The sequence below is a fragment of the Salmo salar genome, chromosome ssa16, assembly GCF_905237065.1.
Source record: "Salmo salar chromosome ssa16, Ssal_v3.1, whole genome shotgun sequence".
NCBI classification, from domain to species: domain Eukaryota; kingdom Metazoa; phylum Chordata; class Actinopteri; order Salmoniformes; family Salmonidae; genus Salmo; species Salmo salar.
In genome coordinates, this window is record NC_059457.1 from 5,213,491 (window position 1) to 5,227,672 (window position 14,182).

The 14,182-nt window shown below is 42.9% G+C and overlaps 1 protein-coding gene across 1 annotated transcript in view; it reads left to right on the forward strand.

The window, feature by feature from the left end:
- The window catches only part of LOC106573085 (contactin-1a), a 127,148-nt gene that overhangs the window by 84,250 nt on the left and 28,716 nt on the right, over nt 1-14,182 (forward strand). The window contains exons 6-16 of the mRNA XM_014147770.2: nt 573-668; nt 1,881-1,984; nt 2,281-2,383; nt 3,563-3,662; nt 3,870-4,051; nt 4,374-4,498; nt 5,557-5,674; nt 6,033-6,183; nt 7,170-7,297; nt 9,889-10,061; nt 13,879-14,002. Of these exons, the coding sequence (XP_014003245.1) occupies nt 573-668; nt 1,881-1,984; nt 2,281-2,383; nt 3,563-3,662; nt 3,870-4,051; nt 4,374-4,498; nt 5,557-5,674; nt 6,033-6,183; nt 7,170-7,297; nt 9,889-10,061; nt 13,879-14,002 (1,404 nt within the window). The remainder of the gene's footprint in view (nt 1-572; nt 669-1,880; nt 1,985-2,280; nt 2,384-3,562; nt 3,663-3,869; nt 4,052-4,373; nt 4,499-5,556; nt 5,675-6,032; nt 6,184-7,169; nt 7,298-9,888; nt 10,062-13,878; nt 14,003-14,182) is intronic.

Genomic DNA, 14,182 nt, shown 5'->3' on the forward strand with positions numbered 1-14,182 from the left:
TATCATAGGCAGGAAGGACGGAGGGACGTTTTATGAACAGGGGCTACACTTTCATGCCTATATTAGTAGAGCTGTGATAGGGACTCGGGAGAGAGGCAGCAGCGCCACATTATAACAACTTTGGAAATTACATTTGAATGGTCAAACTTTATAGAGTCTGGCACGAGACGGAATCACCTCTGCAGAATCAATAGTTAGTTCCCTCCCTTTGAAATAGGACAGTTGCAAATTATAAGCCTGCTAGCTAAAGTAATGCAGGTTCTGGTTTTAAAATGGTTTTGAGCTAGGAGGTTACGGGGTTTAAGAGTATTGGAGGAAAAGTGTTATTACGTAAATGAGGTGAGGGAGAGCATTACAGTGGATTCTCCAGGCTTGTTAATGAATCTGAACTCTCTGTCTTCCTCTTCTCTCGCCTCCTCCCCCGCTCCCCCATCACTCTCTCTCCCTCTTCCCCCCCTCTCTCTCGCTCTCTCTCTCTCTTGCTTGCCCCCCTTTCTCTCTCTTTCTCTCTCTCTCTCTGTCTCACACTTACTCACTCACTCACTCACTCACTCACTCACTCACTCCTCCAGACCTGGACTTCTTCTCGTCTGAGGAAAGAGAGGCGGTGCACGTGAAGGAGGGCCAGGGGGCAGTCCTGCTCTGCGCTCCTCCTCCACACTACCCACGTAAGTGCTAGCTAGGCTAACAGCTGCAGCTAATTCTCTGATGCTAGGCTATTTCTGCAGCTAATACTAATACTACACACAGATTTTGTCTTAAGACGTGTCTTCAAAATGTATCGTAAAATGTCTTAAGATGTCTTGAAAAGTGTCTATATCTTAATTAAAGTGTCTCAAGACATCTTGACTTAATGTCTCAAGATGTGTTGAGACATCTTAAGACAAAGTGTGATGGCTGGGGATGAATGCTATGGTGCTAGGTTAGCACTATGGTGCTAGGTTAGCACTATGGTGCTAGGTTAACACTATGGTGCTAGATTAACACTATGGTGCTAGGTTAACACTATGGTCTGTAGCATTGCACGTATTACATGTGTCTCTATTCCAGTATTAAATCCAACAGTATGCTATGACTCAGTCAACCCAGATAGTCAAAACAGTGAAAATCAATGAAAGTGTGCCCCCTGCTGGTGACTGGCAGTACTCCTTCATGAGGCTGCTTCTGTTCTGACATATTGTAGGCTATATCCTCACGCTGTAGCCCTGAGCTGAGTTTTACACTTATAGCCTCAGTGTAGGGATGTGTGAGGCAAAATAAGCTGTTTTGGATGCTTTTTTAAATGTAATTTCATACAGTAGCTTTGTATTCTTCATCAAAGGTACTTTACACTAATCTGTTCAGGTTTTCCTCTCCGAGTCGGGCGTGTTTCTTGGCCCAATTTTGGTCTCCTTTATTTGTATATTTCTTAATTATTGATATTCGTTAAACAAACCTATTTGGTATCAACCGGGAGCTCCACTAGAATTCTGTACAGCAGACATGCATAGTCATTGTTTTGCAAATTATACAACAAAACCATTCTGTGAAATGATGGTAACGTACATATATTTCAGCTGCTGCCGCGGCTACTTAATTACAGTTCCTCAGTGATACTTGTCCTTTTCAACTCTTTTCATAGCGTCATGATGAACAGTTTGATATTAAAGCATCAAATGCTTCCGTTGTTCGCTTTCATTTTAAAGTATCGTTTGGGTCAGCATGATAGTGTGGTTTGGGTCAGCATGATAGTGTGGTTTGAAAACAGTATAAGAAGAAAAGAGCCAACTCCTCAGCCTTTCTCCATCCTGGCACTCCGCCGCTCCCCCATCTCCTCTGTCTTTGACTGACAGATTCAGGCTTGATCGCCAGGTTGAGGGTTGTGTGTCTTTTCTCCATAGACGAGCTGTCATTCCGCTGGATTCTGAATGAGTTCCCTATCTTCATCACGCTGGATAAACGTCGCTTTGTCTCCCAGACTACAGGGAACCTCTACATCTCTAAGGTGGATTTCAGAATGTGTCTTCGACTGTCTGCAATGACACCCTATCATTTCACCCTACCATAGTTTTTTACACCCTATCTGGTCTAAGGTAGTGCACTATCATGGGAATAGGTTGCCATTTCTGACACAGCGTTTGAACTTTATTGAGCGATGCTCACAGTTTATATAAACTGAAGAAAGGCTGAATTTACAGCAGAAAGATGTTCACATAAAAACACGCAGTTACAAACATGGGTTACATAATACAGGACATAAGATCAAATATGTTTACCTGAATTGTTTACGTCTCTCACCAGGTGGATTCATCAGACAGTGGCAACTACTCCTGCTTCGTCTCCAGTGCATCCATCGCCAAGAGTGTCTTCAGCAAGTTCATCCCCCTCGTCCCCCTGGCTGAACGTTAGTTCCTGTTTTTCAGTTCCTGTTTTAACTGTCCTATATGTTGAGGTAGGAATCTATTCAGCAAAGATTCCTGTCCCATCGTATCTAATAGTATGCACGCACCATGACCTATAATAAAGCTGTCGTTACTGGAAGATTTCAGTAATCACACAATTGCCCATTTTTTGGTTTGGTAGATATGAATCTGTTCAGTGAAGATGGGCAGCATATTACCCTACAGTATGTGAGATCATTATCAAGGTGTTGGATATCACACGATTGCCTACTATTTGTAGTTTGCTTAGGGCAGTAGAGTTGGTCCAGCTTGTGACCAGCGAACCACATATGAACATTGATAAAGAGAGGTCGGTAGCAGGCGAGAACCCAGACAGTCACCATCTCTGGAGTTGGAGTTTGAGATCACAGTTGAAGTGTTGAGAGAGAGCCTCGTGCTTGTGTTGTTTATGAACGTGGGAAAGGCTTGAGGAGAGAAATAATTGAGATAAAGATGAAGAGAGGGCCTCACTTTCCTCAAGAGTTCATAAATGATTACTTGTTTGTGATGTACTCTCAGTTGGTCCTCCTTGTTTGTTTGCTGAGTAATGCTAACGTTACCTAGTACCTACCTAGCAGATTTAAAAACACAAACTAGCATGTTCTTAGCCTGGTCCCAGATACGTTTGTACCCTCTTGGCAACACCTATGATCATGTCATATTTGGCGATTACATGCATGACGATTACCCAAGGAGTTGTCCATAACACAAACATAATCGGGAGCAAGCTAGCATGTCGTGTTCTAGTTGAAAAGGTTGTAGGGGAGAACAGTAGTTTACCCGGCAACACTTCATGCTTTGTCATGCATATGTTTTATTATGACTACGTTACTACAACACAACACGGGCCTCTGGCTGTGTCATGGCCCATATTTAGCACTGTATTGGACAGTCATCCTGAAGGGCAGACTGAGCTGGAAACACTGTGTGTGTGTGTGTGCTACAGCATAACTAGCGTATCCTACCTGACACAACCGTTTACAAGAAAGCGCCTCCAACCGTGCATCACCTTGTCTGTACACAGAGTTAACTAACATAACATCTTGTTGCTGGTCTAAGTTGTTCTGCCTCCTAGGGGGTGTTATGAATAAACAGGTGACTCACATCCAGTTGTTTCTATTTCCTGTTTCTCCACCAACCAGGTCCAATCAGGAAATACCCCGCTGACATCAAAGTCAAGTTCCCAGACACTTACGCACTGGTGGGACAGAATGTCACAATAGAATGCTTCGCCCTGGGGAAGTAAGTATGGATAAAGCCAGTGCATTGCTTCAAGTACATATATTAGAGAATCACTTATACTAGCTATCCTAGCTCAGACTTAGAGTATGAAATAGTTTATTGTAATACAGCTGTACGTATAGATTCTAATGACAAGGCTATGGGATTATAGGTCTAAGCTCCTCTCCTCTCCGTTGTTCTCACTTCCTCATCCCTCACTCTCCACAGTCCCATCCCTCAGATCCGCTGGAAGAAGATGAACGGAGAGCTGCCGTCCAATCACGACGTCAGCATGGCGGGGGCCCACCTCCACCTGTACAACGTGCAGTATGAGGACGAGGGGACATACGAGTGCGAGGCCCTCAACTCCAAAGGAAAGGACTGGCACAGGGCACGCATCTCTGTAGAAGGTAGGGCTACTAATACGGTATATATTCTCCACCTTGGTAGTTGCAACTCATTGACTTGCAAATTGTTATGATTTAACACCTTTCCGGGCCTCATTTGAGTTGTGCAGGTAGCCTGGTGATTAAGAGCAGTGGTCCAATAACCAAAAGGTTGCTGGTTTGAATCCCTGAGCTAACTAGGTGAACAATCTGTTGATATGCTCCTGTAAATTGCTCTGGATAAATGTAAAATTTTCACACAGATCATGCACTGATGTTGAGCGTTGATCTCAAGTTAGGATTTGGGCCTCACACTGCCTGTCTTCAACATCTCACTCTGTTTCAGCATTCCCGGAGTGGACGGAGTCCATCAACAGTACAGAGAAGGACATCAGTAGTGACTACACCATGTCCTGTGTGGCTAGCGGCAAGCCCAAACCCCACGTACAATGGCTCAAGAACAGCTATGCCGTAAGAGAACTTTCACGTGCCCTTTTCACACTGCCGAGCCGAGCCCAACAGAGCCAAGCAGAGCTGTGCTGAGCTGGTCTGGTTAATCACCCACCATAGTTGCTGGTACCGTAATGGCAAATACCATATGAAGACAAAAAAATCTGAGCCAGCACGGTGTGGTTGGGGTTGGCAATGTGAATCAGGCAATAGTGCTAGGGCGGCGCACAATTGGCCCAGCGTCGTCCGGGTTTGGCCGAGGTAGGCCGTTATTGTAAATAACAATTTGTTGACTTGCCTAGTTAAATAAAGGTTAAATAAAATAAAAAACGTATATACTTTTAAATAATACTCCATTAGCTATGGTGGATGCATAACAAGGGCAGTCAAGATTCAGGAGAAGGTACCTCTTGTTGTTTCTGAGAGGGTGCCAGCGTGGAGAGGAGAAGGGACAATAGGAGGAGGGAAGAGAGTCAAGTTGAGGGGTCTTGTGTAGCTCAGTTGGTAGAGCATGGCACTTGCAACACCAGGGTTGTTGGTTTGATTCCCACAGGGGACCAGTACAGAAATGTATTTAATCCCTACTGTAAGTTGCTTTGGATAAGATTGTCTGCTAAAATGCAATGAGGAGAGGAAAAAGTACTTGTTTCTGAGGGTGCCAGCCCAAAGAGGTTACATATCTAACTGTCACAAACACCCAACCCCTGTCAGGAGGGAAGGCAAGTGGGCGGATTCAGATGCCACTGTGATACTTCATTATGTATTAATGATGGTTTCATTAAGTCAAATAAAGCCATTTTAATGCTAAAGGGATGCTATTTAATTCAACACTGCATCAATTGGTACACGTTATTCCTAGATTTCAGAAGCATTTGGATGTTTCAACGTCAACATTGAGGTTTCACAAAAGTGAAATCTAGATGTCAGTAAATCGTCACTGTTATTTACTGTGATGAAATCTCAATGTTGATATTGAAACATCCAAATGCTTTATTGTAAAATTACATTTTAGGATACCATGCAATATTGAAATGCTGACGGATATAACTGTGACATATTTATTTATTCATTTTCTGCAGTACGATAAGCGTGATTTGAGGTTCAGTGGTCTGACGTTTAAGGACTCTGGGATGTACCAGTGTATAGCAGAGAATCGCCATGGAGTCATCTATGCTAACGCAGAGCTGCGAGTGATTGGTGAGTCAAAAGCTCAGATTCATTGTAATTGGCTCAGTCCAGAGATTAAAGGTCACCGCACTAGCTGACTAATTTGGACTAAATTAAAACATGAAGTTGCCTTGTCAGTTTTCATCGAGGCTACGTTACACATATAAACAAATAACATAGTCCAATAAAGCGACAGCATGCCCTTTTCAGCGGTGACTTGATCCAAAACACGTCCTAATTATGGTAATGTGGCATGAACAGAAGTGAATTGCTAACACACATGCTTCTCTCTCAGATTTTTTTCAATACTTTTTTTTTAACAGAAACAGTTTAATGAATAAACCCTAGTGTAATGACTAAAATCTTTTTTCTCTGTGACCCTATGCAGCGTGCGCCCCTACGTTTGAGCACAACCCTGTGAAGTGGAGGATTCTGGGAGCTAAGAACGGCAGAGTGGTCATAGAGTGTAAACCTAAAGCAGCTCCCAAACCCTCGTTCTCCTGGAGCAAGGGCACTGAACTGCTCTTCAACTCTACCAGGTCAGCATCTGGGTTGGGTCTGGTTAGGTCTGGGGTCGTAACTCATCTAAATGGTCATGATGATCAATCAAATTAGTTTTGCTTTTTGAGTCTCCTCAAAATTAGCCTTGTCTGACTGTGCTATAGTGTAGCGAAGTTTTCTATTATTCTTTGGCATGCCATACTAGGGACGACCAGGCTACCTAACAATGTCTAGTCTTACTGTATGTATAGATATTTTGTATTACTCATTTCAAAAAGATGCTGAGTGTTAGGTTTGCACGTTTAACAGGGTATGGGGCTGCTTTTGTTCGTCATTGAGTACTGTGCTGTAGTCTGCTTTCCGCCACTGACTGACATTAAGCTTGCTCTAAAGCTCATCAGACAGGACAGAGAGAGCCTGCCTGTGTAAGATCCTGCCCTCCACCCCTCTGCTCCTCAACCACTAAACAAGGCTAATCTGCCTTCACAAAGACCCACCACTCACCACAGGGGGTCGGACACTGGGGCTTCCTGTGCCTTAATCACTCTGAAACAAACTACCCAAATCACCATAGCCGAATAATCTCTGTCCCCTTCAAACTACCCAAATCACCATAGCTGAATAATCTCTGCCTCTCTCAAACTACCCAAATCACTATAGCCGAATAATCTGTCTCTCTCAAACTACCCAAATCACTATAGCTGAATAATCTGTCTCTCTCAAACTACCCAAATCACTCTCAACCATCTACCACTAACTCACTATGGAGAAATGATTTAATAACAGAGATGTCCAACATGACTGCCTGCCTACCATGTAGGTTCTGGAGGGTTTTTCCTGTCCATGTGAATGAGTGCTGAATAGAATGTTGCCTTACAGGATTTGCTCTTGTCATATGTGTATTGCCCTTGTCTATGTATTTTGTACACTCTGAGGATTTTGTAATCATCAGTATCAGATCTCTTGCAATGAAGTAGCTGTATCTGTGTTTTTGTAACACTCACATATCGTGGGTTATCATCAGGGTGTTAATCTGGGAGGATGGTAGTCTGGAAATTCTGAACGTGACCGAAGCAGACGAGGGGCGTTACACCTGCTTTGCTGAGAACAATCGGGGCAAGGCCAACAGCACAGGCTCCCTCTCCATCACAGGCAAGCTACACACACACACAATGCGCGCACGCACACACACGCACACACACACGAGCCTTGCACAATGGCAGTAGGTAGCACATGGGATATTATAGCGCGCATTTGTTTTGTAAGATGTTCCAATTACAAACATGTACAGTATGTTGTGAGCTTCTGCTAACTGTACGGATTGTCAATTATTATTGCTGAGTTCATGTTATGGGAATTACACTGAACAAATATATAAACGCAACATTGTCGGTCCCACGTTTCATGACCTCAAATAAAAGATCCTAGAAATGTTCCACATGCACAAAAAGCTCTCAAATGTTGTGCACAAATTTTTTTACATCCCTTAGAGTCAGCATTTCTCCTTTGACAAAATGATCCATCCACCTGACAGGTGTGGCATCAAGAAGCTGATTAAACAGCATGATCATTACACAGGTGCACCTTGTGCCGGGGACAATAAAAGGCCACTCTAAAATGTGCAGTTTGTCACACAACACAATGTCACAGATGCTCAAGTTTTGAGGGAGTGGTGAATTGGCATGCTGACTGCAGGAATGTCCACCAGAGCTGTTACCAGAGAATTTAATGTTAATTTCTCTACCATAAGACACCTCAAACGTTGTTTTAGAGAATTTGGCAGTATGTCCAACCGGCCTCACAACCGCAGACCACATGTATGGCGTTGTGTGGGCGAGCGGTTTGCTGATGTCAACGTTGTGAACAGAGTGCCCCATGGTGGCTGTCGGGTTATGGTGTGGGCAGGCATAAGCTACGGACAATGAGCACAATTGCATTTTATCGATGGCAATTTGAATTCACAAAAATACTGTGACGAGATCATGAGGCCCATTGTGAGGCCCACTTTTTTTTTTAAAGATATCTGTGACCAACAGATGCATATCTGTATTCCCAGTCATGTGAAATCCATAGATTAGGGCTTAATGAATTTATTTCAATTGACTGATTTCCTCAAATGAACTGTAACTCAGTAAAATCTTTGAAATTGTTGCATGTAGCGTTTATATTTTTGTTCAGTATTTTAGCATAAGGAATAAGCTGTCCACCCACTCTGCCCAGAGTGGAAGAAAATACGCTTTGGTGATGAAATTTCACTTCCTTATATTATATAATACATTTTACCAATATAAATATGGTTTTTCCTGTTCTGAATCATTCAGTGTGTTCTTTCTCTAACATATAATTAACATTATATCTAAAAAGTCAGATTTCGTAACCAATACATCCCATAATAAGCAACGAGCTCTGTTGACAGAGCGGTGGCGCTTCTCACAGCGACTTTTGAGGATTTTCCATGATGTGGTGGTCACCTGCGAAGTTGTTTCCGCGGGTCGCAAAAAGCTAAAATAACGTGACACGAGCTGAATTCAACGTGAAAGGCTTTGAAAAGAAAAAGCTTGCAGTACGCTCAGCGCTCCGTTGACATTTCACAGAGATACGCTTGTTTTTCGGAGAGATCTCTGAAAAATAACAGGAATTTCGCATTAACGTGAAAAGCGTAGACTAATGTGAAAATACTACATGTCTCAAAATCGATATCTATCTTACCTCTATTGTTTTATGTCCTCCGAATTCGAGAAGAAATATGACGTGTTCAACGGTGAGCCTGTCAGTTTGCCTTAATCCTCACACAGCATACAGCTGACGCATTACTACTTTCCAGATTTTTGACCACTTTCTTTCCGCTGACCTCCATTGACTTAGTCACCCTAATCTTGGCCATCCTACGAGGGTAAAAACTCCAATAACTTTAGAATGGATTATGATAGAGACATGAGGTTTGGATCATTGGTTTTCTTGGAGGAGTATCTACACAATTAGCATTTCCCATTGGTCAAAATATGCGTTTTTGATTGGAACCCCAATAAGGAATAACTCACAAGCATCCTTACATGCTGACCACATCGAACCGTGTTGCATGCGCGAGCATTGCAAATAAATGTACACATTCATGTTATTCATCCAAACTGCTTGCGCATCAATGAGAACTTGGTTCTATTTTTGACGCTTGATCCGCTGCCAGTCCCGCCTCTCCCATCTCCTCATTGGTTGTTAGGAGCATATACCCACATGGGTGATTGAATCCCGCTAGCGGGACAACTTCCGGTGAAACTGGAGGGTGCGCAATTCAAATAAATAATCATAAAAATTATAGATATTAAACATTTATGTACATACAAGTAGTGTCTTATATCGGTTAAAAGCTTAAATTCTTGCTAATCTAACGGCACCGTCCGATTTACAGTAGGCTTTACAGCGAAAGATGTAGACCTGAAGGGCACTTACTGTGATCCATATCTTACCCTTCACTGTCCTCTACTGGTCAGAGATGCTCACTACCACTTAACTCCATCCAGTTCACATCAATACATTTTACAGTGTTAGACAAATTGCACATATTTCCCTAAGGCTTAAATATTAAACTAAAGTGGATTTTGGTGGATAATTGTACTGTAGAGTACATCCATTGCTGATCTTTCCACATTGTAGTCAGCACATTGTGGTCAGCACATTGTAGTCAGCGAAGCTCAGCACAATACTGCAAAGTTGACTACTTACCCCTTTCATTTTCTTTTCCCCAGAGGCCACTAAGATCACGTTGGCTCCTTCCAATGCAGACGTGAAGGTGGGGGAGAGTACCCACATGCAGTGTGCCGCCTCACATGACTCCACGCTGGACATCACATTCGTCTGGACCCTGGACACCCACGCCATCGACTTCGACCGGGAGGGATCCCACTATGAACGCAACCTGGTAAGAGATTAGAAAGGCGGGACAGAAAACATAGGGTTGACAGATCAAATCCCGGGTATGGTTGAAATATTAAGTTAGTATTACTCTGGTGTAGCTCTGTAATACTCTGCTATAAGTCGTATCTCTGTAACACTGTAATACCACTGTACCTCTGTACTGTAATACCCATTTAGCATCAGTTACTAAAAGACCCATGGACAGCTGGTGGCAACAGCTGGTGGCATGTATCAGTTGAACTGCAGTTTCCTTATCAATGATGTGAGCCACTCTCTGCCCGTGCAGCCTTAGCAGTAAGCAGCAGCTAGCGTTCCTCATCTGTCATTCCACAGGATGGAGTATCTCCATATAACGATTGATGACCTTGCATAGCTGTGTACAAGGCTTATTTTCCCTCTCATAAAATTACAGCATGCTCCAGTTGAATTTATTTATGTAGCATCAGAATAGTGTGACTCATATTATAGTAAGTAAGTTAATATAATGCTGCCTTTATATTCTCAATGGGAGTATTTCATAAACAGAAAATATGGCTGTCATTGTAAATAAGCATTTGTTCCTAACTGACTCGCCTGGATAAAGGCTCAATGACATAAGTAGTGCTTCTTTGACCTTGGTTTGCTTCGTGCTGTGAGAGTGCAGTTCACATAACAAACTGTGAATGGCTACTGTAGATATTCTGCAGGCTTCTGTGTTCAAATATTCTGTCTATTCAATTTTCCTGTAGAGAATACTAAAGAAGCTATGTTATATTCGGCAAACAAGGCAGAAGGGTGATAGCCCTCTGGTACAGCTCCCTGTAGTTCTCCTGATTGGATGTTCAGATCTCTGATTCCCACCTAGTTTCTTCCAAAGCCTATGTAGTGACGTGAGTCTGGCAAGCGGGACTATATCCCTCAGGATTTGGAAAGTTGTTGTCACGTCCTGACCAATATAAGTTCTTATTTTCTATGGTAGAGTGGTCAGGGCGTGACAGGGGGTGTTTTTGTGTTTGTTCTATGTTTTCTATTTCTATGTTTGAGTTTCTAGTTTATCTATTTCTATGTTGAGTTTTATTGGGTTGACCTTCAATTGGAGGCAGCTGGTCCTCGTTGCCTCTAATTGGAGTTCATATTTAGTAGGGGTGTTTTTTCCTGTTGTTTTTGTGGGTAGTTGTTTTCTGTTTTGTTCCTTGTACCTGACAGAACTGTTGACGGTCGTTTTGTTGTTTTTGGAATTAGTGTTTCATTAAAGTATAATATGAGCACTTCACACGCGGCGCCTTGGTCCCCTTTGTACGACCAACGTTACAGTTGTAGCCTTGTGTCACGGGTGTCGTAGGGTTTAGACCAAGACGCAGCGGGAAAATGTATACTCATCTTTTATTTAAGGACATAGAAGGAAAACCAAAATAAACAAGTATACAAAAAAAACATGACGACAAAGAACAGGCCGGTAAGGCACAAAGCTATACACAGCAACAATCTCCCACAAAATCCCATGACAAAACACATACCTATTTATAGGACCTTCAATCAGAGGCAACGATAGACAGCTGCCTCCAACTGAAGTCCCCAACACCAATTAACTAAACATAGAAATACAAACGACTAGACTGAACATAGAACTAAACTAACATAGAACAATAACCAAAACCCTGGACTAATAAATCAAATACCCCTCTACATAAACAACCACCCCGAACCATATAAACCAAATACCCCCTCTACATGAACACATACACAAACACACCCTGAACCACATAAAACAAATACCCCCTGCCACGTCCTGACCAAACTATAAGAACAAATAACCCCTTTTACTGGTCAGGACGTGACACCTTGTTACAATAGATACTATGTTAATGGATAATTGGAAGACGGGAAGGGGAATTTTTTTTTGTCTAGCTGGAGCTCACGAGACATTTTACAACAGCCATAATATTTTCAAAAGATGGCCCACATGGTCAAATAAAACCCAGAATAATATGCCTGTATCGTGCTACAGAAATAAAACCCAGAATCCAATCAAATACAATTTTATTTGTCACATGTGCCAAATACAACAGGTGTAGACCTTAACGTGAAATGCTTACTTACATGCTCTTAACCAACAATGCAGTTCAAGAAATATAATTGATAAAATGTTTATTAAATAAACTAACGTTAAAAAAATCGAATGAATCAAAAAGTAACACAACAAATGTACATAACAATAACAAGGGGGGGTGGTTCAATGTAGATAGTCCGGGTGGCCATTTGATTAGTTGTTCAGCAGTCTTATGGCTTGGGGGTAGAAGCTGTTAAGGAGCATTTTGGTCCTAGACTTGGCGCTTGCCGTGCTGTAGCAGAGAGAACAGTCTATGACTTGGGTGACTGGAGTCTTTCACAATTTTTTGGGCCTTTCTCTGACACAGGTAGTATATAGTTCCTGGATGTCAGGAAGCTTGGCCCCAGTGATGTACTGGGCCGTACGCACTACCCTCTGTAGCGCCTTATGGTCAGATGTTGATCAGTTTCCATACCAGGCGGTGATGCAACCGGTCAGCATGCTCTCGATGGTGCAGCTGTAGAACTTTTCGAGGATCTGGGGACCCATGCCAAATCTTTTCAGTCTCCTGAGGGGGAAAGGTGTTCTTGTGCCCTCTTCACATCTGTCTTGGTGTATTTGGACCATGATAGTTTGTTGGTGATGTGGACACCAACGAACTTGAAACTCTCGACCTGCTCCACTTCAGTGGTGTTCGGCCCTACTTTTCCTGTAGTCCACGATCTGCTCGTTTGTCTTGCTCACATTGAGAGAGAGGTTGTTGTCCTGGCACCACACTGGCAGGTCTCTGACCTCCTCCCTATGGGCTGTCTCATCGTTGTCGGTGATCAGGCCTACCGCTGTTGTGTCGTCAGCAAACTTAATAATGGTGTTGGAGTCGTGCTTGGCCATGCAGTCGTGGGTGAACAGGGAGTACAGGAGGTGACTAAGCACGCACCCCTGAGGGGCCCCAGTGTTGAGGATCAGCGTGGCAGATGGGTTGTTGACTACTGTCACCACCTGGGGGCGAGAGATGGAGTGAAGTGTTTGGTTTTGGTTCCCACTCTGTTGTGTTAGTGTCCTATGATTAAACAATGTAGACAGACGGACTGAGGGGGACAAACAGTATCTGTCTGATCCCCAAACGTCACATCTCAGCCAGTGCCCCGTCACCGTGAATAAATTACTACACAATGAATTTCTGTGGTTGGGCCCTTCAGGATGTCCAGTATCCTGTTGCGGAGGGAGGTGTTTAGTCCCAGGGCCCTTAGCTTAGTGATGAGCTTTGTGGGCACTATGGTGTTGAACGCTGAGCTGTATTACTCTGGACGAATAATATACCTGTATCGTGATATATAAATAGAACCCAGAATAATATACCTGTATTGTGATACAGAAATAGAACCCAGAGTAATATACCTGTATTGTGATATATAAATACAACCCAGAATAATATACCTGTATTGTGATACATAAATAGAACCCAGAATAATATACCTGTATTGTGATATAAAAATAGAACCCAGAATAATATACCTGTATTGTGATACATAAATAGAACCCAGAATAATATACCTGTATTGTGATATATAAATAGAACCCAGAATAATATACCTGTATTGTGATATATAAATACAACCCAGAATAATATACCTGTATTGTGATATATAAATAGTGTAGCTAAGTGTCTGTTCTAACTGAAATGACTAGAACTAAGAGGTTGTGTGTCTGCACAGAATGAAATAGACAATTATGTTACATTATTACTGGTATTATACTGCATCTCTGGATGTGTCCTGTTGTCCCTGTTCAGAATGGCGGTTCCAGTGGAGAGCTGCTCATTAAGAACACCCAGCTGAAGCACTCTGGACGTTACACCTGCACCGCCCAGACCCCTGTGGACAACGTCACCGCATCCGCCAATCTGGTGGTCAGAGGTACGTCACACATGCACGCACGCACGCATGCACACACACACACACACACACACACACACACACACACACACACACACACACAAACACAAACACAAACACGCACACGCACACGCACACGCACACACACACAGCACTAGAGTTGACAAGGTGGGAGGTAGGTAAGTGGGGTGCTAGACAGAG